This window comes from Thermobia domestica, chromosome 2 (genome assembly GCF_964235325.1).
Source record: "Thermobia domestica chromosome 2, izTheDome1.hap1.1, whole genome shotgun sequence".
Classification (NCBI taxonomy): Eukaryota; Metazoa; Arthropoda; class Insecta; order Zygentoma; family Lepismatidae; genus Thermobia; species Thermobia domestica.
Genome location: NC_137455.1, coordinates 77,425,936 through 77,452,092, shown reverse-complemented (window position 1 = coordinate 77,452,092; position 26,157 = coordinate 77,425,936). Strand labels below are relative to the sequence as shown.

At 37.2% G+C, this 26,157-nt stretch overlaps 1 protein-coding gene across 3 annotated transcripts in view; it reads left to right on the top strand.

The window, feature by feature from the left end:
* The window catches only part of LOC145672973 (long-chain fatty acid transport protein 4-like), a 340,258-nt gene that overhangs the window by 132,057 nt on the left and 182,044 nt on the right, over nt 1-26,157 (top strand). Inside the window, exon 1 of one of the 3 annotated variants that reach the window (XM_081742271.1) lies at nt 851-1,008. The exons of 1 other annotated variant lie outside the window; for it this stretch is intronic. Coding sequence is in view for 1 of the 2 variants with exons in the window: in XM_081742254.1 (XP_081598380.1) it covers nt 1,501-1,554 (54 nt within the window). In the remaining variant the exon portion in view is untranslated. Of the gene's footprint in view, nt 1-850; nt 1,009-1,074; nt 1,555-26,157 lie in introns of those variants that run through there. One more of the 3 variants, XM_081742254.1, reaches the window with a different exon arrangement.

Genomic DNA, 26,157 nt, shown 5'->3' with positions numbered 1-26,157 from the left:
AACAGAGTTGTATAATTAAAGTTCGAATGTGTCATTTTCAATGAAAAATTATGACCATAAAAAAAAAAAAAAATCATGCGCTCAACCATACGCTCTAAAACCCGACTTTATTCACCTCTGCTTGTCTGTTGTCTAAATATTCTATCAGCTTCCCATAGGCATTTAAAAATTGTTGGTCTGTGTGTTTAAATACCGCTGCTGTAACTGCTGGTCGTGATGGTATTAAGATAACGGTCTAATTGTAAGACAAAGAAAATTATACTAAACAGTGAAATTTACATAAGCTTGTAAGGTTACATTTTATTACCATTGTGAACACCATATCACAGTTTAAGGGTTAAAAATCCGTTCTTTATCATTTCGGTGTTACCGAAGAGGAAAATATCAATTGAAAACTAAACGAAATAATCAACTTTATGTTATATAGAAATGTGTATTGTATATACATTATGTGATACGTATATGTTTCATTTTGTACTTTAGTATGCATCAGAGTCTTGTAGTACATTTTCAATGTATTATAATTCAAGTGAATGGAAGCGTAGCTGATTATAAAGCGAGCCCAATCTTCGTACTGTATCCTGTCAAAGCCAAGTGACTGATTCACCGTCTCACGTGCAGAGGTCGATAACATTCAGTTTTACTTTCTTTTTCATTGCCATTTGTTCATACAAACGGGTACATTATTATTACATACTGTACAACAGCATTCTGTAAGAGGTTATGTAATACGTGAGATTTACTTTTATTTTCCCGAATGAGTTTGCCTTGTTTTTGGAAACGCGAAATGTAAACAAAAACATCTAACTTTATCTGGCAATCTTGTCGCTGCGGAAACTCGTTCGTCATTTGTTACCCAGCAGAGAGTAAATACGCGTTGTGACAGTTCGTAAGATAGTGACATTTTTACATCATTTATTCAATATTTAACAGATGTTGGTTGGAAATTTAACAGCATAAGAACGGGGAGGTATGCAGTAACAAGATACAATCGTCACCCAAGCGCAGGTAAGATATTTGTCCGTATGTGCATGACGTCACACGACGATGTTTGTAGCAGACCTACTTCACAGGTAGGGCAAGCAGTCGCTAGCAAGCACCAGCGTTCATGGGGTGCTGGTACGGGAGTTTGTTCGAAGAAAAGAAAAACTTACGTTTTAATGAATGGTGTTGATATGTTTTTTCATGGTAATTTATGTTACAGGCAGGAAATATTATAACCTGGGTAGAAACAGCGAAAATATTTAATTTATGTTGTTGGAAGAGCTAAATTTATGCATCACTAAAGAAGAAAGTTTTGTGTTTTTGTTTACAAATAATCTTTCATGCGAGGAGAAATATTTCTGAACACATATCTTCTCATTTAATTGTTGAAGCATACTGATGCTGCTGAGGGAAAAGTGAATTGATTCATTAGTTTGCTAATTGTTAAGTAAGAAGGTGAAAATATTTTAGTTAAATATATTTAACGAAATCGTTGTGACGGAAGTTTTAGTGAGCATGGTGAATACCGTTGGAGATAAAGAGCGTGCAGCTGAAAATCATGAAATTCAGGTATGGTTTATGTATTTATATTTTTGATTATTTATTTTTTCTTTTGCTTGGCTTTTCTAATGAGAGTTTACTAATCACAGTCGATTACTTCTAGATTAGTATTATAGTCAGCAAGTTAGGATAATTATTGAGAAGTATGAGTACATTTGATTTTGAATACTCAGAGACGACTCTTGTCTTAACGTAAGCCACATCGGTAAAAAATTAAATGTATGTTTACATAAGAAAAAGCTGTATACAGTACAAGAATTAGTACATTAGGTGCGCTTTCTTCTCTTAACAGTTTGTAGAAATACATTTTCAGTTTTTATATATGGGACTTACCTCAAGAATCCCTACAGTGAATAACACAGTTTTTCATCAGAACATTAATAAAATACAGAAAAAAAAACTGTGGTGACTACTTCTTCTGATCACATATCTAGTTTAATTACAATTATTTCGCTTTGTTTTTTGTTTTAAGGAGGATTAACAATTAAATAGGACTATTTAATTTTAGTGAACAGATTTATTGTAAACAATCTATTTTGGAAAAAATGAAATCTTTAAGTTTAATGTCCTGCGATTATACCCTGTAGGCTAAGGGAGACGATGATCAATGCAAGTGAATGATGGAAGAATTGGTGGAATGAGAAAGTGGGATGAAAGGGGAGTAGCCGAGAAAACCTACGGTGACAATGTTGTTCACCACAAACTGACTTGAGCGGGGATCGGGCCAGGGACCTCACGCACCAGAGGTAAGCACTCTACCACTGAGCCACCATGTCTCCCTTAATCCTTTTTGGTCTCAGAGGATACGTGTCTCGTGAATCCTGATACAGTACCGGTATTAAGTAAAATTACAATAACTCCCTGATTGCAGTCTGCACATTTTGCCAGAAGGGTGGCAAGGGAGCGAGCGCCCTCTGATGACTACGTCTGACACCCCATACATATAGTGTTGCAATGCAGGTCTACTAATATAAAACTAATCTGTCCGGTATACAAAAGAAAAGCTGTCTCCAATGTTTTTCCTGTCCGCCCGTTTTCTTCCACCCCAAGAAATTTAAGCTGACGTTGTCACTGACCAGATAACGCTGGGCAGCTGCAATGACAACGCGTTTTAATTTCTTGAGAGGGGTCAATTGAGGGCAGAGATAATTTGGGGACAGCTAATTTTTGTACATCGAGATTGATGGTTTTATATTACTTCACCTATATTACAATACATGTCCTATGACCTATATTGATTGGATTTGAATTTAGCATCCCTTTCAGCAGCAAGGCTGTATGATACGTGGACCTAACGTAGGAACCAAACCATATGAGCTTCCACTGCGAATTGAACGCACGCCCCTCCCCCCCTCTGTAGACGAGTACACTAACCATATAGACATGAGGGAGCTTAAGCAGGTATAGCCATCGGGGAGTGTCTCTCGCCCGATGGCTCTCCTCTGGCGTCGTCAGTGTAGCAGTTGAGTTGAGTCGATTTTAAGTTTAACATCCCTTTCGGCAGTGAGGCTATATGAGACACTACCTACTGATTAACGTGGAATCCGAACTACATGAGCTCCCACCGTGAATCGAACCCGGGTCTCCCATGCCAAAGGCACGTACGCTAACCGCTTAGCCACGAAGGCGCTCTGTCAGTGTATTAGTTCAGACGACTTTTAGTTGGATGATAGTAGCCAGCATACCAATTCCCAGTGCTGCGTTTTTGGGCTTCCTAGCATTGATTTCGTACCTCGCAATTTAAGTAGCTGGCTGAACCAACACCGAAAATTGTGTGTTCACCGGAAAGCGATTTCTTACAACGCACAAAATACACACGAACGAACCATTCGGTTGGTTTTATTTCCAACTATGTAAGAAGTTCTCACCAAACAACTTGCTGTGATTTAGTATCATGGTCTTGCAATATATTGAAAGGTTCTTGATTTTATACTCACTACAATTGCTGCCAAGAGGGAAGTTTATCAGATTTTTTTTAAAAAAGGCTTCTACTCCTTCGGTCGTAGAGAATGAGGAAATAGAGTGCATTCAAACAATATACGAGGTTGCCTATTCCGAATACGATTTGCCGAAGATACTTCTCACCAGGGCCTGAATAAGGGGAAGGGGACTTGGGGAGGCTATAGCCCCGGTCCTCCAGGTAGACAAAGGACCTGATCAAAATCTCAACTGGCTATATAAAGCAACCATGAAGATACAATCATGATCATAAAGTAAAATATGATTATAAAATTATGAAACATATTTCCTTAACTTTCCTACTGTACCTTCACAGAAATGTATTAGGTGAAATCAGCAGAGGCCACTTTTTTTTTTTTTTTTTTTTTTTTTTTTTTTAGCCCCGGGCCTCCAGATGGGTTAATCCAACCAACCATGCTTTTCACTACACTCATTTCATTACGTAATGTGATGAAATAGTATTAAACAGATAATTTACTTAATTCATTTGCTCATTTCTTCCGGAATTTTAGTATACGAGAAACATCTAACAAATTTAAGGAAGAAAGAAAGCAGTATTTGAGTTACTAATACCAATAATCAGTGATAACAAGTGATTTGTTAGGGGTTTGACTGTTTCCGTCGACATTTACAATTTCACATGGATAAAATAACAATTAAAATGATTCAATTTCAATTCATTAATTTAATTTAAATTTCAGTACCCCCTAATTAATTTTTTTCCGAACTATTAGTTTTTTTCTGAGTGTCCCCATGACAAGAATGAAATTAAACTATTGTATATAATTACCCGTCCAAAAATAATCCACGTTTACTTTCCTGTAGGCCTACATAAAGGAAATTTTATGCTTCACACCCTTCATCTATTTGTTGGAATGGCCGCGTAGAGTATAGGGTTGTGAGTTCGAGAGCAGTGATTGCCAGCTTATAAGAAACCGCGGGCCAGAACAAAATACGAGCCATGCTTGAACGATAGGGAAGTAAAAAGTAAATAGACACATGAAACACACACGCACAACGCGATGTCAATTTAAGAACATATATTCCAGTCAGTAAATCTTTGTTCTGATCGTGTGATGAATTTTCCTCTATAAGTGGGCATGTCTTTTAATCTAGATAGGTTTTGATATGAACAGACTCAGTTCAAGTCCTGTTGTAGGCATGATTTCTATTATCCTATTTTACACGTAAAATTAGTTAACAAAATCCTTACATGGAAAGTGGCTTGATTTTATATTTTCAATATTTAATGGATAAATTTACTGATTATGGTTTATTTAAATTTATATATTTAGAAAAGTTAATTCAATTTATTTTAAAACATATTTTGTCCTAATCGAATTAGATCAACATTGATAGGCGTGAAGTTTTCATGCAGTTGGCACGATCATTGGCAGCCAAGGGCGCCGATGCTTGGGGGGGGGGGGGCGATGGGACCCGGGCCCCCCAATGTTGATGAGGACTCCTATGTATTTTTTATGAATGGAATGTACAATATTTGGCATAATTTGAATTCAGTTTGTCTTAAAATCCTCATATATGCCTTCTTAGACCCTTGTTTGCAACCAAACACACATCTGAATGGGCCCCTCAAAGCTACAGAGAAATCGACGCCCTTGTTGCCATTCTATAGTAGTATTTCACTTCGTGTTCATATTGTATCCAGAAAGGGACAAATAATTGCACTAAAACAATATCTTCCTCTACAGTTCTCTTTGTAATCCACAGAAGATTTTTTTAGTCTGTGACATGAATTTTGAAGTCGTGATTTCATTATTAGTAATGTGCGAAAGAGAAAGCTATATATATATATATATATATATATATATATATATATATATATATATATATATATATATATATATATATATATATTATTTTCTTTTATTTAAACAAAACTGCTAAAGCTATTTTCTTGTTCGTTAGAGATACAGCTGTAATTTTGTAATAATCTCAAAGATACTGTTTCAGTGTAATACGTGTTTCTATTATTATGATATAATGCCAGGCTGGTATGCAAATTTTCATTAGTAGCGTGTTACTAATTAAATTCAATTATTATGTGCTCATACGTATAAGGAAACTTGACATCATATCAGATGTCATAACGCTCCTATTAAAGAATTAGGAAGAGGAACTGGAGAGTTGAAATTTTATAGAAACAATGTCTCGTGTGTAGACCTGGGCTCTGAGCTCTCTTCTGCAACATGTTTTCAAGGTCTGCCGGTGACGAAATGTACTGTTTCACTTGGATGCGGCACAAACCTGCTTTGTAAACTAACGAAATTTCGCCTTCGCAGTAAATGAAACTTGGTTGGGACCAGTCACATGATTTTGTAAGCTTATTAAACATTTGATTATCTACTTCGAAGATGTATGGCTGATAATGCAGGTTAGTTTACGGATGTATATGACAAACAGCACTATGATTTTAGAGTTTGAAGTGTTAAAATTAAAGCAAGTTTCGTGGGAAGCGAGGAATTCAACAATTTATAATTTGACGGAACATGTTGTTAGGCATAAACTCTCGTGCGATCTGCACTGTACAATAGGAACAGTGTTAATGGTGTAAGAATTTTGTAATATCCGTTAAGGTATATTTTAACATAGAGAAAGATATAATCACACTGTTAATTAGTCAATCTCACTTCCACACACCTTCGTATGCACGTGTTACCAGCTGTACGTATTATGATTCAAACTCGGCATACTTAATTAAGTTCTAAAATACTTTCACAGGGAAAATATTACGTTGTTGTAATCAGTGAAGTCTTGTAAAAATATTTCTTTTCCTCGGACCGTATGTCTCAGACAACTTTTTGTGATACATTCTTAGTTTTGAAGTGTATTGACATCACCTTGAAACCACTGTATACGATGGGAACTTGTTTATTCAAAATATCATAGTACACACAAATTTGTCAGTCATAGCAGGGGCATCATCTGAAAGGCAGGGGGCAATAGCTCCTGAGTTGATGAAATATGTATTTTACTATATTAATAATGATACTCTTATTAGTATACTATATATACAGATGGTGATCATAAAAATGGAAACACCTGAACGAAATTGCAACTTACCAGATTAATATGGTGTCGGGCCACCTTTCGCCTTCAGAACAGCCTTGAGGCGACGTGTGATGGAGGCATAGAGGTCGTGAATAGTAGCAAGTGGAATTTTACACCATTCCTCGTGCAGGGCATCGGCCAGTTCTGTGAGAGAGGATGAAAGTGGAAATCGTCGCCGGAGTCCTGTTTGCAAGACGGACCACAGAAGTTCAATTATGTTGAGATCTGGGGATTGGGCGGGCCAGAGGAGGTGTTGAACTTCATCCCGATGTTCCTCAAACCACGCTGCAACAACGCCAGCTGTGTGAATGGCTGCATTATCATCCTGGAAGATGGCGTCATTGTCCGGAAACAACATCCGGACCATAGGATGCAAATGGTCTCCTAAAATTGAAACATAATCGTTGGCAGTGATTCGTCCGCTAAGTGTGACCACAGGACCCAATGAAAACCATGATATGGAGTAGAGACCTGCACGGGCCGAATTTTTCGGCCCGAGCCCAATCCAGCCCGAACGTACCTAGGCCCGGCCCAGCCCGGGCCCGAAAAGTTTTGGAGATTTTCGGCCCAAGCCCGGCCCGGCCCGGCCCGATAAGTTTTTCAAAATTCTTGGCCCAAGCCCGGCCCGGGCCCGATAAATTTTAAAAGTTTTTGGCCCGACCCCGGCCCGATAATTTTTTTTAAAAAATTAGCTCGAGCCCCATTCTTTCTCAAAATTTAGTACTAAATTTGACCGAACCCTCAGAAACATTTTCTAAACTTTGGTTCACAACCTGACGCTTACCTCCCGAATAGTACCATTGCCTCCTAGAACTTTGCCTGTCATCGAGAGAACAAAAACTCCATTCCCTGTAACAAAAATCTAACCTTATTGATTTTTAGCATACAGTGAAGATGGCAATATTGTTTAGCGACAGGCAAAACATTCCCACCCCTTCATTTTATATTTTGAGTTCAGTGAAGGTCAAGGTCAGAGCTCAATTTACCGCATAATGCCTGCAATCCTCTATAGTAGAAGTGGAGCCGCTAAGCAACACAAAATGTAAATAGATATTGCATTCTTTGTAACATTTTTCACGGACACACTTCTTCAGCGTTTGGCTTTGTTCCAATTATCGTTTAACGAAAGTCAATAATTATTAAAGAATTGCAATTGATCGGCCCCAGCCCGGCCCAACCTCAAGAGAAATCAGTGTCGGCCAGCCCAAGCCCAGCCCGGCCCAAAGAAATAACAGTGTCGGCCCGCCCAATTCCGGCCCGGCCCAAAGAAATAACAGAGTCGGCCCGCGGGCCGGGCCGGGCTTCGGGCCAGGCCCGGACCGTGCAGGTCTCTAATATGGAGGCCCACAGCATCACCGAGCCGCCTCCATGTTTCACAGTTCGGCGGAGACACTGTAGATCATAAGCTTCTTTGTAGCGTTCTCCACACATAAACACGGCCCGTGGTTGGGAATAGGGTGAAGGATGACTCATCCGACCATATCACACGTTTCCAGTCCTCAACGGTCCAAGTTGCATGGTCGCGGCACCATTTGGGGCGTGCGAAAGCGTTATGGTCCTTGATGAGCGGTTTGGCCCGTGCAACACGACCCCGTGAGTTCATGTCATGTAATTCGCGGCGGACTGTGATTGTCCAAACAGGGTGCGGGAGGTGCTGATTGAGTTCCTCCGTCACTTGCTCCGCAGTGTCACGACGGTTCTGCGTGACAATGCGCTTTAATATCGGCGTGACCTCTCACTCATGATTTTCTTCCGCCCACTGTTCCGTTCCCCAATGTGGTTTTCCCGTGTGTTGTGTAGGCCGTCATCACCTTCGACACTGTCCCACGCGACACACCTAACACAGTAGCCACTGCCGTCACACTCACTTCACATAACCGCGCACCAACAATTTGCCCTCTTTGAAAATCTGAGAGGTCTCCCATTTTACACTACCTCCGTCTGCTGCAACCACTGGACACTGCTGTTCCACTGCGCCTGACGTAGTATGGAGACCGATCTAACACACCACCACCAGCGGTTTGGCGCTGCGGGCGCCACAACACCACTGCCAACTCATACATCTGACGTGTTGCCAACTACAGGTGTTTCCATTTTTCTGATCACCATCTGTAGCTCTTATGCCGATGGAGAATTTTGCCTCCCCCAACAAAACCTGAAATGAGGCTACCATAGGCGCCGACTTGAAGGAAATATTGGGGGGTCCAAACAATGAATAAATATATCATCATCATATTAAGCCGTTTTCAATTTACTGTTTGATGAAGGCCCCCTTCCCCCAGATCTCGGTCCGCTACGCTGCTACAAAATTCACGCTGCATTGATTTTCACTTGTCATATCAGTGCTGCCAGTGTTGGTTGAAGCTTCAGTGCTCTGTTCAACACAGTTTTGAAAACGGCCCTTTCTATCGAATGGAAAGGCTGTTTCTAACGTTGAATTAAAGGAACGATTAAGTTTACAACAGAAATTCTTGCTCCTCTTTGTTAATTCTTCCTCGACCGGATTATATTGGAGAGGCGAGGACCCCACCTTAAAATTTGGAGAGTTGGCCAAAAGTGTCCTGAACCCCAAAGTCGGCTCCTATGGAGGCTACTGTTTTATACGCCGCCGTCGTTTAGGAACATCCACAAGATTTTTTTCCAGATGGGGAAAGACCAATACACAAGCATAGTTACGAATATACACACACTTTGATGCACGAGTGAACATAATACTTGATGTAACATATTTACGTAAATTGAATAGCTTTATTAACTACAGTAAATAAATGTGTGAGTAAGTAAATGTAATATGTTTTGAGATCTGAACCCTCTTCGAAGATTCAAGGAGAACAATTTCCCCTCCTCTGCCTCACCCTATGGGCCGGCATGCCATCAGTTCTTGGTGCGGTTTTAGTGTGAGCTAAGATCAACTTGGATTAGATTAGAGTTTAGTTTTCCGTTCAGCAGCGAGTCTATATGAGACGTGGGATCGAACGGAATCTTAACGAGAGAGTGTTAAGAATACCGGGGGATGAAAGAACAGTTGGTTGGATATGTTTCAGCGTTCCTTTCAGCAGCGTGATACATAAAAAATGGACCTACAGCTTAACGTGGGATACGAACCACATGAGCTTCCGCCGGGAATCGAACCCGTATCTCCAAACGCCAAAGGCGCGTACGCCATGTGCATAGCCACAAGGAAGCTCTGAACTAATGTAAGAGCCAGGATGCTTTTCCCTTCTGAGAGCTGCGACCAAAATCATTCAATTTTTATAAAATCATTTTCATTTATATTGTACTAGCAGAATACCCGTTCTTCGCACGGGGAGATTACGTTCCGTTTTGGACGTAAAGATCAGAATTTGAATTTAAACAGCATCGAAAGTATCACTGTTCGCTTCAGCGACCCCGAATACTATGGATTCGACACTGATATCGGTCATTTTCGATCATTTTCGTATATTTCCCCCTGTCCACTAAGTTGCGGGGCTGAATTTGGATTTAAACGGCATCGGAAGTGTCACTATTCATCTCAGCAAACCCGAAAACTATGGATTCGGCACTAATATCGGTCGCTTTTGATATTTTTTTTAAATATCTCAGTCTAAGTTGCACCGTCAAAGTGAAATGATAAAAACCATCCCAGGCTCGAATCTCATCTATGTTAAAATTTTGATTGAAATCAGTCGAGTGTTTCAAGAGTTACGAAGTCATAAACATAATCACTTTCATTTGATTAGTAATAACTATTTAAAAGAGGCTACCGTTACTTGACAACGTGCAATCCCTTTAAATTCTTAATGTAGTTTTACGTTAATCCAGTGGTTCTCACTCTTTTTTGACTAATGACTCATTTTAGTGAACGTCTACGATCTCATAACATAACTTATTTGTTTATTTTTTTAAAAAATAATAATAGTATAGATTAAGTTTCCATAAAGTAGTGACTCTGCAGTACTGATCATTGTTTCTCCCGCTGGAGGCGTTGACTGGTAGTGTCTGTGTCAAAATTGATTTTAATTAAATATATTTATTTTAATTATTAATTATAATGCTTCATAATTTTTAAATTCTAAAATTTCACAACACACCTTATACGAATGAGCGACACACATACACCAAAGAGAATGTACAGCACGAAGTCTATATAAGATATGGACGTTAAATCTGAATCGCATGTACTCCCTCCGGTAATCGAACTCAGATCTCCCACAATGAAAGCGCAAACGCTATCCAGTCAACTTAGGAAATAAATTGATATCATCTAGCAAATTTTCACTCCGTACTTTGGGTGTAGGTTGCAGTTTATTTTAACAGATATCTTCGTAATTGAACTATAAAAAAAGTTACGTTTTAACGATTTCATCTCTCTCTCTCTATCTATCTATCTCTATCTTTTTTAAAAGTTTATTTTTGGAGCAATGAATGAGAGAAACGCATTTCAATTACTATTAAGTACATATATTGTCAGAATATTAGGTACGGTGTTGTATATGAGGCAAAGATAGGTTCTGGTAATCGAGCCTGTGAATTCTAAATTGAAAATAAGAATACAAATTACGTACTCCACTCAACTCGAAAAACATAATACAGTTGTTTAACATTTTATGCAGTATGTTTTCACTCAAGAAAAAATAAGCATATCCTCAAGATTAATGTCTACTTTAACTATAAAAGTTAACAATCCGTGTCGTATTTGCGTGTAATTGTCATTTGCTTCAGACGCTACTGTTATGTCAGGCATGTGCAAATAGACCATATGATAGCATTTAACCGTGGAACTCGTATAACATTCCAATAAGATTATTATGTTTCCAGTATGTTGTGTGTATGTAACTGAAACATTTATTTATTTATTTTCCTTCCATTCTTTCTTTCTTTCCTATTGAACTTACGCTCTGAAAGACATTCTACGTGTTTCGTGAAATTGTGATAGTTTGTTCTGTGAAAATAATAATAATAAAATGTGCATTTGTGAAGCCGGGAAGCTATTGGAGTTAAGAGAGATCCAAGTTTGGTCAAGAACAGTGGTTCTCAACCCGTGTCGCGCAGTATCGTGCCGTGAGGGGGCGAACGGGGCAACGGCCCCGGACACCGAAGTAAGGGAGCGCAAAATTCGGGAGGAAAATACATATGCTTATATAAAATGGAAGGAAAAATGTAGTGAAACGTGCTCAAAATAAAAGAAAAGCAAGGTTTTTTGAAAATCTTATTACGCTTCGCGGCTGGTCTGTCGACCTCACTTATATGTACGGTCGCCATCGTATACTCTCGCCCCCGGGCGCTGATTTTCCACGGCAGGCACTGGTGTCGCGACACACTGGCTGTCCCGCAGTCCTCTATAAGATGTGTCACGAAATTTTAGAATTTAAAAATCATGAAGAATTTAGTAATAATTAGTTAAAATCGACACAGACTGTACCAGTCAACACCTCCAGTGGCAGAAATAATGCTCAGTGCTATAAAGAGTTATTATAAAAACTAATAGGTTTCACTATTATAATAGATATTATTATTATTATTATTATTATTATTATTATTATTATTATTATTATTATTATTATTATTATTATTATTATTATTATTAAAGTATCAAACAAGCGTGTCGCGATGTCCTGGACGTTCTTCAGTAAAGTGTGTCATCAGTCAAAAAAGGTTGAGAACCACTGGTCGAGAAATCCAAAAGTATCGACGATGAAAACTGATATGTTATTGGTTTATCTTATTGGTAGCGCACTTTTGTTGCTAGAAATAGCTTTCTGTGTATTATAACGCAGGTGAATTAGGCAAAGTAAGACCTCACTCTGTGTTGAGTATCTCGAATAGCATTTTATTGGTGGCATGCGCAACCAACTCCTTTTTTTCTTTTCTTTTCTTTTTTTTTTATTTCAAATTGATAACAGAAATTATGAAATATTATTCCTTAGTAACGCAACAGTTCCCAAGAAACTTTCTGACTTCAGAAAAACAGTAAATCACTCTTGATCTTTCCTACTCTACTTATTGAATGTAACACTCTGTAGCAGTGATTCCCGACCTGACCCGTCCATAATTTTTAATGGCCGTCAAGGTAATCCCAACCAGAGCAGTTGGTGGCAGCTTGGGTTTTTAGATTGTTTGAAGGGTCTCGTGAATAATAATCAAACGAGAAACTGAGGTCGAAAGGTGTTATTGCAGAGTACGGTCATTCCTCGAGCAAAGTGAGTAATTCTACTTCGTGTAGAATAAATTTTACTTCTTATTACTTGATAAGACGAGTTATTAGAAAATACATAGTAACAGGTTTTGAACATTTTATGATGTGTCATATTAAAGAAATAGAAATGGGATGATAGGCTAAGTAAATATGACGACTACGTGGTGTGATCCATTCATCATCTTTAATGGATTCCCTAGGTAAAGCTAATCATAACAGTTGGTGGCAATCTGTGATTTTAGTTTTCGTTAGTATGTCATGAAGAGAGATGCAAGGGCTCAGAACAAAAGCTTTTTTCCCCGCGGCGTTTTTGTCTGGCAAATTTTTGTTTATACGTATAAAAATTTTAGTGGAGAGATAACACTACGTTCCATCTTGGTTTTGCTATTGTAAATGTAATACAAAAAGGCATTTAATTACTGCGTCTGAAGAGAAAATCCTGAAAAAATCAAGAAGTAAGGAAAACTGGTTATTCGTTTGGACAGAAGTACAAATCGGTGAACGCACCCTAGTTGGAACGTATTGTTTATAGAGCAATTAGGATTACTTTCAAGGACAAAGTATTTTACTGAAAAAAGGTTTAACAGTGTAAGCAATTACTGCTGAAAATGTAGTAAATTTCCTGGAACAACATTATCATTTGAAATTTATAAATAAATTAAAATTTCATTCAGGGGCCGCTGTGGCTCAGTGGTAGAGCGCTCACCTCCGGTGCTTGGGGTCCCTGGTTCGATCCCAGCTCGCGTCGTGTGGACTTCGTGGGTTTTCTCGGGGTTCTCCCGTTTCCTACCACTTTCTTCATTCCACCATTTCATTCATTTCTCATCATCACCGTCTCCTTTAGCCTAGCCGCCATAACCGTGGGCCGTAAAACTGAAAGATTTAAAATTTCATTCCCAGAACTTGATATGGTTGTTAGGCAACCAAAACGACATTTGGGATACGGTGGTTTCATAACGTAATCTTGCTGCAAACAACTGCAATGCCAGTTTGAAAACCAATCAAGACAGCTGGGCTTGAGTTATGAACATAGACCTGACTAGGGAGGACTAGAAGGCCCAGCCACCTGATAGAACGTTGGATCAAATTTAAAGTTCTTTTGATTCTCAGAAATAAGGGACATGCCCTCCAAGCAAGATAGTCTAGTTATGCCAATGGCTAACGTAAGTACGAAATAAATAAAAAATAAAAGTGAAAGGAAGAGAAAGAAGTTGTATGCGTAAGTGTTGCATAACGCATAATAGTCATGCAGTAGGTAAATAGTAATTTTATTTAAATGAGGATAATTTTGCTGTTTACTTGCAGTTACTAATTTCATTTTTTTTTAAAAAAATAATAGTAGACAAGATTTTCAAAAAAAAAAAAATACATACAAATTTTTGAAGAACATTTTTGCATCCAAGGTAAACCAGACCACAATAGACCACTTTTTGTATGATTTGTACTATTGTTATGAATAAAAATCAGAAGAGAAACCACATCTAAAATTTTTTGTACACACGTACACCACTAGCACCTACTCTTAATACCACTAGAGAATAATTAAAAAAAAAATAAAAATAATGAAGCAAAATGTTACAAAGTGAAACAAAACGGCAAAATTAGCTTTTCGTGTCCATACATAGAGACAAAAGTGAAAGTTCCTTGCGGAAATCCACCTAAGGATGCTTTCTTGAATTAAGATGCCCTTTACGAATAACCATTTATTAAGTTGTAGAGTATCACGAACACCTGTTTCTGTTGTTTTTATGTTATGTTCACACCACTGTAATAGAAAGAACTTAGACTTGTCTTTACTTTGAAAGCTGACGAAATTAACTACCTGATTTGCTTTAGTAATTCAACATAGGAGGGGACACCATAGTCTACCTGCAGTATCTGTTGTTTTTATGTTATGTTCACACCACTGTAATAGAAAGAACTTAGACTTGTCTTTACTTTGAAAGCTGACGAAATTAACTACCTGATTTGCTTTAGTAATTCAACATAGGAGGGGACACCATAGTCTACCTGCAGTATCTGTTGTTTTTATGTTATGTTCACACCACTGTAATAGAAAGAACTTAGACTTGTCTTTACTTTGAAAGCTGACGAAATTAACTACCTGATTTGCTTTAGTAATTCAACATAGGAGGGAACACCATAGTCTACCTGCAGTATCTGTTGTTTTTATGTTATGTTCACACCACTGTAATAGAAAGAACTTAGACTTGTCTTTACTTTGAAAGCTGACGAAATTAACTACCTGATTTGCTTTAGTAATTCAACATAGGAGGGGACACCATAGTCTACCTGCAGTATCTGTTGTTTTTATGTTATGTTCACACCACTGTAATAGAAAGAACTTAGACTTGTCTTTACTTTGAAAGCTGACGAAATTAACTACCTGATTTGCTTTAGTAATTCAACATAGGAGGGAACACCATAGTCTACCTGCAGTATCTGTTGTTTTTATGTTATGTTCACACCACTGTAATAGAAAGAACTTAGACTTGTCTTTACTTTGAAAGCTGACGAAATTAACTACCTGATTTGCTTTAGTAATTCAACATAGGAGGGAACACCATAGTCTACCTGCAGTATCTGTTGTTTTTATGTTATGTTCACACCACTGTAATAGAAAGAACTTAGACTTGTCTTTACTTTGAAAGCTGACGAAATTAACTACCTGATTTGCTTTAGTAATTCAACATAGGAGGGAACACCATAGTCTACCTGCAGTATCTGTTGTTTTTATGTTATGTTCACACCACTGTAATAGAAAGAACTTAGACTTGTCTTTACTTTGAAAGCTGACGAAATTAACTACCTGATTTGCTTTAGTAATTCAACATAGGAGGGAACACCATAGTCTACCTGCAGTATCTGTTGTTTTTATGTTATGTTCACACCACTGTAATAGAAAGAACTTAGACTTGTCTTTACTTTGAAAGCTGACGAAATTAACTACCTGATTTGCTTTAGTAATTCAACATAGGAGGGAACACCATAGTCTACCTGCAGTATCTGTTGTTTTTATGTTATGTTCACACCACTGTAATAGAAAGAACTTAGACTTGTCTTTACTTTGAAAGCTGACGAAATTAACTACCTGATTTGCTTTAGTAATTCAACATAGGAGGGAACACCATAGTCTACCTGCAGTATCTGTTGTTTTTATGTTATGTTCACACCACTGTAATAGAAAGAACTTAGACTTGTCTTTACTTTGAAAGCTGACGAAATTAACTACCTGATTTGCTTTAGTAATTCAACATAGGAGGGAACACCATAGTCTACCTGCAGTATCTGTTGTTTTTATGTTATGTTCACACCACTGTAATAGAAAGAACTTAGACTTGTCTTTACTTTGAAAGCTGACGAAATTAACTACCTGATTTGCTTTAGTAATTCAACATAGGAGGGAACACCATAGTCTACCTGCAGTATCTGTTGTTTTTATGTTATGTTCACACCACTGTAATAGAAAGAACTTAGACTTGTCTTTACTTTGAAAGCTGACGAAATTAACTACCTGATTTGCTTTAGTAATTCAACATAGGAGGGAACACCATAGTCTACCTGCAGTATCTGTTGTTTTTATGTTATGTTCACACCACTGTAATAGAAAGAACTTAGACTTGTCTTTACTTTGAAAGCTGACGAAATTAACTACCTGATTTGCTTTAGTAATTCAACATAGGAGGGAACACCATAGTCTACCTGCAGTATCTGTTGTTTTTATGTTATGTTCACACCACTGTAATAGAAAGAACTTAGACTTGTCTTTACTTTGAAAGCTGACGAAATTAACTACCTGATTTGCTTTAGTAATTCAACATAGGAGGGAACACCATAGTCTACCTGCAGTATCTGTTGTTTTTATGTTATGTTCACACCACTGTAATAGAAAGAACTTAGACTTGTCTTTACTTTGAAAGCTGACGAAATTAACTACCTGATTTGCTTTAGTAATTCAACATAGGAGGGGACACCATAGTCTACCTGCAGTAGTTAGAGCGTTCAATTTATGTCCGTGTGGTACCGGGTTCGATTCCCGGTCGATGCTTTTCAATTTTTGGCGTCCACCCGGTGTCGTGAGGCAAACTGGGGAGTCACGTAAAAACAAGACGTGACGGCGACTAGGTCTAGAAAGCTCCTGATGCGCCTGTTAAGAACAAGGCGTCGCATCGCGCTGACCACGTGCTCGCCACTAGATTGGAAGTAGTTCAGCGAGTCGCTAGCGGATGGCGCTGGAGCAGGCTTAGGCTCACTAATGGGCCGCTACGCCAAGTGATTTGGTTTGGTTTGGTTTAATTCAACATAGGGAAACGCAATATATGAACGAAGCACAATTTTTTAAATTAAGATCCTGGTGAAATACGTTTCGTGATAGGCTTCACTTAAAAAAAAAAGTAAGATTTTAGTGCAATATGCTATATATATTTTTTAAAAGGCTTCACAATTATTCCCACCACTTGGTTGAACATCAATCAGGAATTTGAGTGTAAACCTACATTCTCTTGCCTTCTGTTTAAAAAGGTGCTGTAATATAAATTTCATAACTAACTAACTAACTCTATGGCCTATGGAACCCGGAGGTTCAATGCCGCGTTCACAAAAGCTCTCCACTGACTTCTATCCTTAGCTAACTGCATCCAGTTTCTACTTTGTATTCCAATCTCTGCGAGATCCATCTTAATATTGTCCTCCCATCTGCGCCTAGGTCTTCCTAATGGTCGTTTTCCGATTGGTCTTCCAGTCAAGACTTTGAAAGCGTCTCTACTTTCTTCCATTCTAGCTACATGACCCGCCCATCTAAGCCTCCTAGACTTGACGACCCTAACAATGTTGGGTAAACCATATAAATTATGTAGTTCCTCGTTATGAAGTTTCCGCCATTCCCCATTCCCGTTCCTCTTCGGTCCGAATATTCGTCTTAGGATCTTGTTCTCAAATAAATTTCATAAAGAAAACAATATTCAATTTTGACACAAGTGTTGCCTACGAGGCGAGAAACGCGATCGAACGATCTGGTCTAATGTCGATCAATTTTGCATCCATGATTTGGGGGGGGGGGGCAGCAAATGGGTTTACTTGTTAGAACCTTCTATAAAATTGTACATATTACATCATTGCTCGTAATGATCAAACTGTGATTGTTCACAATCAAACGACGATCAGACAATCTGACCCAATTTCAATCAATTTTTCAATCCATTGAAGCGGGGGGGGGGAATAACAGGTTAACTTGTTAGCTCCTACAAAATTACGTCACTACGCGTAGCGATCAAACGAACTAGTTCAATCTCAATGAATTTTAGTTCCATGAAGGGGGGGGGGAATGAGAAGTCACTAGTCATAGATGGACCCTATTCGTTATGGAGAAAATGACTGTGTGTGTACAAGAGACATTTTCTTGGCGGGGTTTTCCTTTGCTTAAAGTCTCGTGTATGGTAAAAGTGGGTGTTCACTGGAGGTTACCCTTCAATGAGGTTCAAGTCAAGGTGATCAGGCGACAGCGTACAACAATAAACTGAACATAGATCAAACTTTGTAAGGAGAGTTGTGGAAGCGTGAATGAGCCGGAATTCGATAGTGCGTAATTTCAACAATAGGAGTTTGTAATATTTAGCGTTCAGCAATAAATTTAGACGCTTGAAAATTAGAAAATGATATGATAGAAGATAGATCATGTATAGGGCTGTATAATGCGAATAGCAATGTGAAATATGTTCAGTTCGAGAATTAAAAATTTATCGTAATAAGAAGCTGATGCGTAAATCCAGGCACAGAGTCATTGGTGTCATTGGTACTCCTACTGGCGTAAGAAACACTTCATTAGCGTGTGAGTTTTTGAAGAACAAAATATGATCTTAAGCCCTAGGTTATTGATCCTGAGATTGAGGTGATTTCGTTCTGATTACACAAATAGTATGTAGTATTTACGTTAAATGTTGGGCAAATACAATATGTAAGTATATGACTGTGTACTGAAGTATAGTAATCACCTTTTGAAATAACATGATGGTGCGGTGGGGAAGGTTTACTTGGAAACATAGAAACTGTTTTGATTGCATTGATTTTGAGATTCCGTTTGCATCAGCAGGTGGTAAGCGTTTATTATATGAATTTACCCAGAGCTAGCAAAGCTATCATCAGCATACCGAATCAAATGAATATATGTAGCTGTAGTAAATCAACAAAAAGATACGATAACTGATCACAGGGGCGGATCCAGGGGGGGGGAGATCGGGACGATCGCTCCCCCAGAAGAGGAAACTTTATTATTTTATATATATAAATAAAACCCATCCCAAAATTTGGAGCCCTTAAAACTAGCAGTATGACAACCCCCCCCCCAGAAGTCCGTCCTGGATCCGCCCTGATCATTAATAGCAACAAACATAGACGATGACCAAATTGATGTGTGATTCGAACCCTTGATTATGTAGTAATGCTCTATATCTTTTCAATTTGTTAGAAAACCTGTTAAAGTAAAATAGAAGTAAATCTGGAATCGAGAACCCCAATCACTGTATCACTAGTCCCTTTTAATCTGACGTTGTACTCCCAGCAAGATTTGAACTTACGAACATACACACCGAAATGAAACACGTTGGCCCTGAAACTATTAGGGAAACAGTAATTGATTAAGGAAACTACTGTGAATAATGTGCTCGTAAGTCATGATCTTCAATAAAAGTACTAAGATATTAAGAATAAATGGATGTCTGCAATTTCAAATGTAACCAAGGCAGGTAAAGCGAAGAAGATAATATAGCCCCTTCATAATTGAAGCTTTTGGATTTTATGTTGTCTGACTGGCTGAGATTTCTGTCTAGAAACTTGAAGCAGATATCGACTGACACGAATGATAAAAGAAAGATTTGACTTCATAGTCTTACGCATGAAATGCGTAGTAAAAATGGAAGCCGCTGGATATTAAAAAAAGAAATAACACATCTGAAAGCATGTGTAATTTTTCCTTGTAAAAAAAAAAAAAAAAAAAAAAAAAACTATGAAAAGGAAGCTGTTTGTGGCTTGGAGCATGACGTTCGTTATTTTAGGAAAGTTTTTCTTCAGCACATCCTCATTTTTGCCATACCATGAAGCATGGTAACGGATGTTTCATTCCCATGGACACAGAATTAACTTGTAAGACGTAAAGCAAATAGAATTTAAGCTTTCGTGATTTCATTTACAAACTACAAGTATATTTAAATTTATATCTGTTGATCATATATGTTCTGGAAGTTCGTGAGGATGGCATTAACTTTAATTAATTACATTGATTAGCCACTACTTATGTTAACGATTTCACTCTCTCTCTAACGATTTGTTCTGTAAAGCTTTAGCAAGTAAATCGAGGGTGTAATATTATATCAATTTAGTTTATTCTTATTCATAGAGGGAATGAGAGTAAATGAGGCTTTTGTTTAATTTGTTTATACTCGTATTATTTATACACTTTCAATGAAGGATACAGATGGTAACTTTACACTCAACATACTGTTACACTATAAACATTTCTTTCGTCTATTGAGTTTCTTTCCCTTGATGAAAATTAATGAAATGAAGAATATAAACCTCGCGTGCCTTTCAGGGACTTATCCGATCAGTGACAAATTTGGTATGTACATATACATGACTTCATTAGTGTGAACAGTATATGTTCCATTTTTGAACGGAGTGTTTCAAGGTTATAATGGTCTAAATTAAATATTAATTGGGATTATTTTGATTTTAAAAGAGAAAGAGTATGTAAAATGTAATCATGTTTTGAGACTACTCATTTAATCTTGACAAAATTGATGAGTAAATTGGACTTTATTTCATATGAAATGTGTGGTAGACTCTTTTATTCTCGAAGATACGTTGGTCCAAGTTTGGCTTTTAGACTTTTTTAAAAAAAGAGTGATGGATAAATTGCACAAATATTCGTCTGATTTTAGTCAAATTTGGCATGTACGTCGACCCTGACTTTCTCAGTACAAATGTAAAATATATATTAACCAAGTACGTCCAAAAATTCTGTGTTAGAGTTCTAGCTTCTGTCCGTAACTGGTTAACCTCTCCTAGGTAAGTCCAAGCCTAACTTTAAAAAATGTATTAAAAGACGACTGTTTCATCAAACGTCGTATGCCACTGGTCTTTATTTTTAAACTTTTTCTTTTAACATTAGAACCAGTGTTGATTTCAGAAGATTTTCTCCGGGAGGAATTTCAATGCACTGGGCGTGAAAAGTAATATTACAAAAATAATGAGAATCCACATTGAGCACTACAAGATATATGGTCCTGGGGGCAATTTCAGGACTCTGTATTGGGTCCGGAAGCAGTTTCGTACTGGGCAACCTCCTGAAATCATTACTAGTTGGAACACGTACGTTGCAACTTCAAATATTTTCGAAAGAAATAAACTCGTGGTTTGAAAAATCCGTTAAAATAACACCTGGACGGATGCCTTCTTCGGGTTTAATTTGATTTTTCGGATTCCCTTAAGTTTTTGAGGGGTACAAAAATGTTAAAAGATAGTTTACATATCAAAAGAACATTGTTATCTTTTACAACAATTTTGTGTTGTCTGGCTGATAAAGAACTCAAGATTTTCCTTTATTAGCTCGGCGTAAGCGTATGGAAGCTTTTAGTTACGCCCCAGATATATGTGTGTCTGTGGTACTTAATTTCTCAGTAACTATTTAATCTTAATTTGGTGGGCAAGTAGCCCATGGTCTAAGGAATAGAGACCGCTATATATTTGATGACCGGGTTTGGCCAGGGACAGGGTCGGCTCGGCTGTGCTCACCGTGTATTAGTACTCTATTTATCGATAACTACTGCTCGGATCTGAACGAAATTTAATGGGCAAGTAGCCCATCGTCTAAGGAATAAAGATCACTATAATTTGTAACCGGGCTCGAATCACCTTGTATGTAGTACTTTATTTCTTGGTAACTATTGGCCGTATCTGGATCAAATTTGGTGGATCAGTAGCTCATGGTTTAGGAATAGAGATGGCTATATTTAGTCGTCTGGTTCGGCCAAGGACAGGTTCAGCTCGCCTTGTATTTGCTACTTTTATTTCTCGGTAAATACTGGTCGGTTCTGAACGAAATTTGGTGGCCAAGTAACCGATCCTCTAATAAATAAAGATTGCTATATTTCGAGTCCGAGCTCGGCCAGAGATTGGCTCAGGTCCCCTTGTATGGAGTAATTTATTTTTCGATAACTATTGGCCGGATCTGAACGAGATTTGGTTAGCAAGAAGCCCATCGTTTGAGGGTTAAAAATCGCTATATTTGGAGGTCAAGCTTGGCTACAAAGGCTGTGTTTCACAGCTTCACACACCGGGAGTTTCTGAGTTCGGTTCACCTAAGCTAGTTTATTATTATTATTATTATTATTATTATTATTATTATTATTATTATTATTATTATTATTACTAGTAGTAGTAGTAGTAGTAGTAGTAGTAGTAGTAATAGTAGTAGTTCTTTCCGCTTATTTAGTAGCTAGCGGGTGCACCTTTGGTGCCCATGGTCCTGGTTTCGATTCCCTATGGGAGTTCAGAGAAATTTAATTTCACAATCATTCATTTCCTCTCCTTGAGTCTGAAAGGCATAACCGTGGGGTCATTAAATTAAAAATTATTCTAATGGTTGAATTTCGTGCATTTCGGATGTTCAGCGTTCGTTTATTATTGAATTTATTTATTTATTTATTTATTTATTTATTCAACACAACAGGCTCTAGGCCCAGTTACAGTGTTGATCTTTACAAATACATTTACCCTTAGTTATATATACAGTATTAATAAGGTTATACATTTATATATTTTCATTATCACATATTTTTAAGGCTATTCTTGTATACTGTCTCCGACATTCTAAAAACATCTATAGCAGTTATCCTTTCAATTGCATTGTAGGGAGCACTCATTCTCCATATAGGAGACTTAGCGAGGATATTTGTTCTTGCCTTTCTGCAGTAAAATGTACTGCTATTTCCTACTCGGGTTTGACCTGATGGGACATGCAATTGAACCTTCAAAGTAAGATTGGGAAAGTCAATTTTACCATGTAGTAATTTGTGTAAAAGTAAAAGATCCGTATGTTCTCTCCGTTGTTTCAACGTGTTCATGTTGAAGTTTCATACTATTTCTGAATACGACTCGTATTTTGGATACATGCCAGGTTTTCTATAAGCAAATAATCTCAAGAATTTTGATTGTATTCTTTCCATCCTATCTATGTGTTTTTGTGTTTTTGGTGACCAAGACATATTCTAATTGCGATCTCACAAAACAAAAGTAGAGTTTCATTAACGTAGCATCGTTTTGAAACTCCTAACCTATTCTCATAACAAAGCCAAAATTTCGGTATGAATTATTAACAATTGTTTCAATATGATAAGTAAAACTTAATTTAGGATCAAATAGCACTCCTATATCTTTAATTAAAGTAGGTGTATCTAAAATACTTCCTTTAATAGAATAGTCATATTTAATGGTGTTGTTTTGCGGGTAAAGGAAAGCATTTTGCATTTATTTACGTTCAACTTAAACTTGTTATTGTCACACCAGTTCTTAATATTACATAAGTCTGCAGTTTTGTATAGTCTTCAAACGAATTAATTTTGGAGAATATTTTAAGGTCGTCAGCGAATAGAAGAGTGATAGAATAATGAACATAAGACGGTAGGTCATTTATCATTAATAAAAATAAGAGTAAACCAAGATTTGAACCTTGAGGGACTCCAGATAAGGTTGTGATTTTTTAAGATACATATCCTTTGTACGTGACGGCCTGTTGACGATTTTGCAAATAGGATGCGAAAAAACTTTTTTTGCTTGCATAGAGAAAAGCTTTTGCAACAGTACATCATGGGCTACCAAATCAAAGACTTTTGAAAAGCCAGTATAGATCACATCTACTTGATCCCCTCTATCCAATTCATTTGCAATAAAATCTGTAATAATGGCTAAATTAGTGGATGTTGATATATTCTTTAAGAAGTCATGATGATATACTGACATGACGGGTTTTACATGACACATTATCCTCTTGAATATTACTTGCTCAAACACCTTGGCAAATTCTGATAAAATAGAAATAGGCCTAAAATTCTGTACATTTTTCGCATCACAAGATTTAGGGATACACAAACTATGGCTTCTTTCCACTTGTCCGGAAACACGCCTGTCTTTAATGACATATTTATAATTGTATGTAGACGATGCTTAAGAATGTCTATAAGACCCTTAAGAATGTACGATGGGATACCATCCGATCCGCAACATCTTTTGGGTTTCAACATTCTTATGGCTTCCTCACCATCCTCTAGAGCTATTTCATTAACGCGCTCTGCCATTACTATACACCGAATTAAAATAGCTAGCAAATTCCTCTGTAATATCATTATTGTTTCTCAGTTCCTTACCATTACATATTAGGAAGCCTGTAGAAAGATGCCTAGTTTTACTTTTTTATAAAATTCCAGAATTGACTAGGATCCCTCTCTACCATATGTTCCGATTCAAAAACGAAAGATTTATACGCTAACGCTATTTCTGCTGTCAATTCTTTCCGGAGTTTACAAAATTCCCATTTGTGAAACGAAACATCACCCATACCGTTTCTCCATTTTTTATGGTGATAGGACTTATATTTAATTTTTTAAATAATATTGGACGTAAACCAACAGGAATAATTTTTGTTCAAGAATTTCTTAGAGGGAACACTTACATGTATCGCATTATAAATAATTTCATAAAACTTATCAACAATCACGTTATCATTCAGATCTTTGAGGCAGTCCCAGTTAGCATTTAATAATTCATTGTACATTTTAGTAAAATTTGCCTTTCTAAAGTTAAAACCTTGCAAATTGTTTTGCAGTTTATCTCTTATTGATGGTTGATTTAGGTACAATAAGCATTCCAATGCAGGATGATGCCTATCTTCAGAAACCAAAGGGTGCTCTACTCTTTCAATAGAAATGTCATCAACATTAGTAATCACTAAGTCCAATGTGCGACCATTCTCATTCTGTACATTGTTAATCGAATTTAGACCAAATAAATTAATAAAGTTGAAAAGATTTTTGCAGGCGCCTGATGAATTCAAAAAGGAGAAACCTGAATTTATCTCTGGAAGATTAAAGTCTCCCATACAAAGAATAGTGCTCCCTACTTTAGCGTCCCTTTTCAGTACTGAGATTATATGAAACGTGAAACTAGCGTGTAAGGTGGAATCTGAACTCCCATAATACATTCAAATTTCAATGTGCTCCCACCGGAGATCACGTGCATTAAACCTGCGCCTTCACTATTAAAGCAGTGGGAAGGGTTGTTCAGCTTTACGAATATGGGAAAGTCAGTATATAGGTTTATATATATTATATATCTGACCGAAATATTGAATATGACGAAGAGGTATGGATAGTGTTGTAAAAAAACGGTTTTTTTTCTGTGAAGTTTTTTTTCAATAAAAAACATCGTTCTTTTTCATGTTTTTTTTCAAATGTCTGTTTTTTTTCTGGCAACTATTATTTATTGATTTATGTTGCAGATTATTGAAATAATCAACAGAACTTGAGTCGAAGCCCTCGTAATTTACAAATCGTTTGTTTCTTTGTACCTATACGAGCAAAATTGTGTGATTATTCCTTTCGGTCCCAGGTCATTTTTGGCGTATTCCTACATTTCCAGTTAGTGACTTATTGCTCAAAAACTATTCATTCGATTGATATGGTTAAGGCCTTGTTTTTTAGAAAATGGATGTGGCTATTTTTTGGTGTACGTTGCATTGCAGTGTTGAAAACAGGTGGGAAATTATTGAGGGAAATGTAGGAATGAAAATTTACAAAATATTCCCTAACCGAATTTCAAAATTTTTTGTATCTAGCACCACTGCTCCTATATGGGTTCAAGTCACTCAAACAAATCTTTGGTATGTTGACAAGGTACAGTGAAATCCTGAAGTCGCTGGCTTCCATTCAAAGAAGGAAAGAAAAAATTCTGTCATACACATGAAATTTTGACACTTTTTACGCCTCAGAAGCAAAAATCAAATATGCCGGAATACAGCTTCTCTAATTATCCTATTGAAACTTTTTATGGTGCGTTCTGTAGGTCAAAGAGGAAGCTTTCAGGTAGTGGTACGTTTGTTTCAATGTAGCCAGTAAGAGGGTAGTAATAGAGGGGAAAAGGGAAATTTTCCGAATTTTTCACCTAATAGCGGGAATTAATTGTTTTGGCTGGAAACTCTGCCATCAGACAGACGAAACTATCTGAAAATAAACCGTACTACTCCAAGAATATATCCTGCAAGTATCATGGCGACATATAACAAAGTAAGCATGAAATTAAAAAAAAAAATCTCATTCTATCCAGAAATTCACCATTTTCTTATCATTTCCAGAACATGG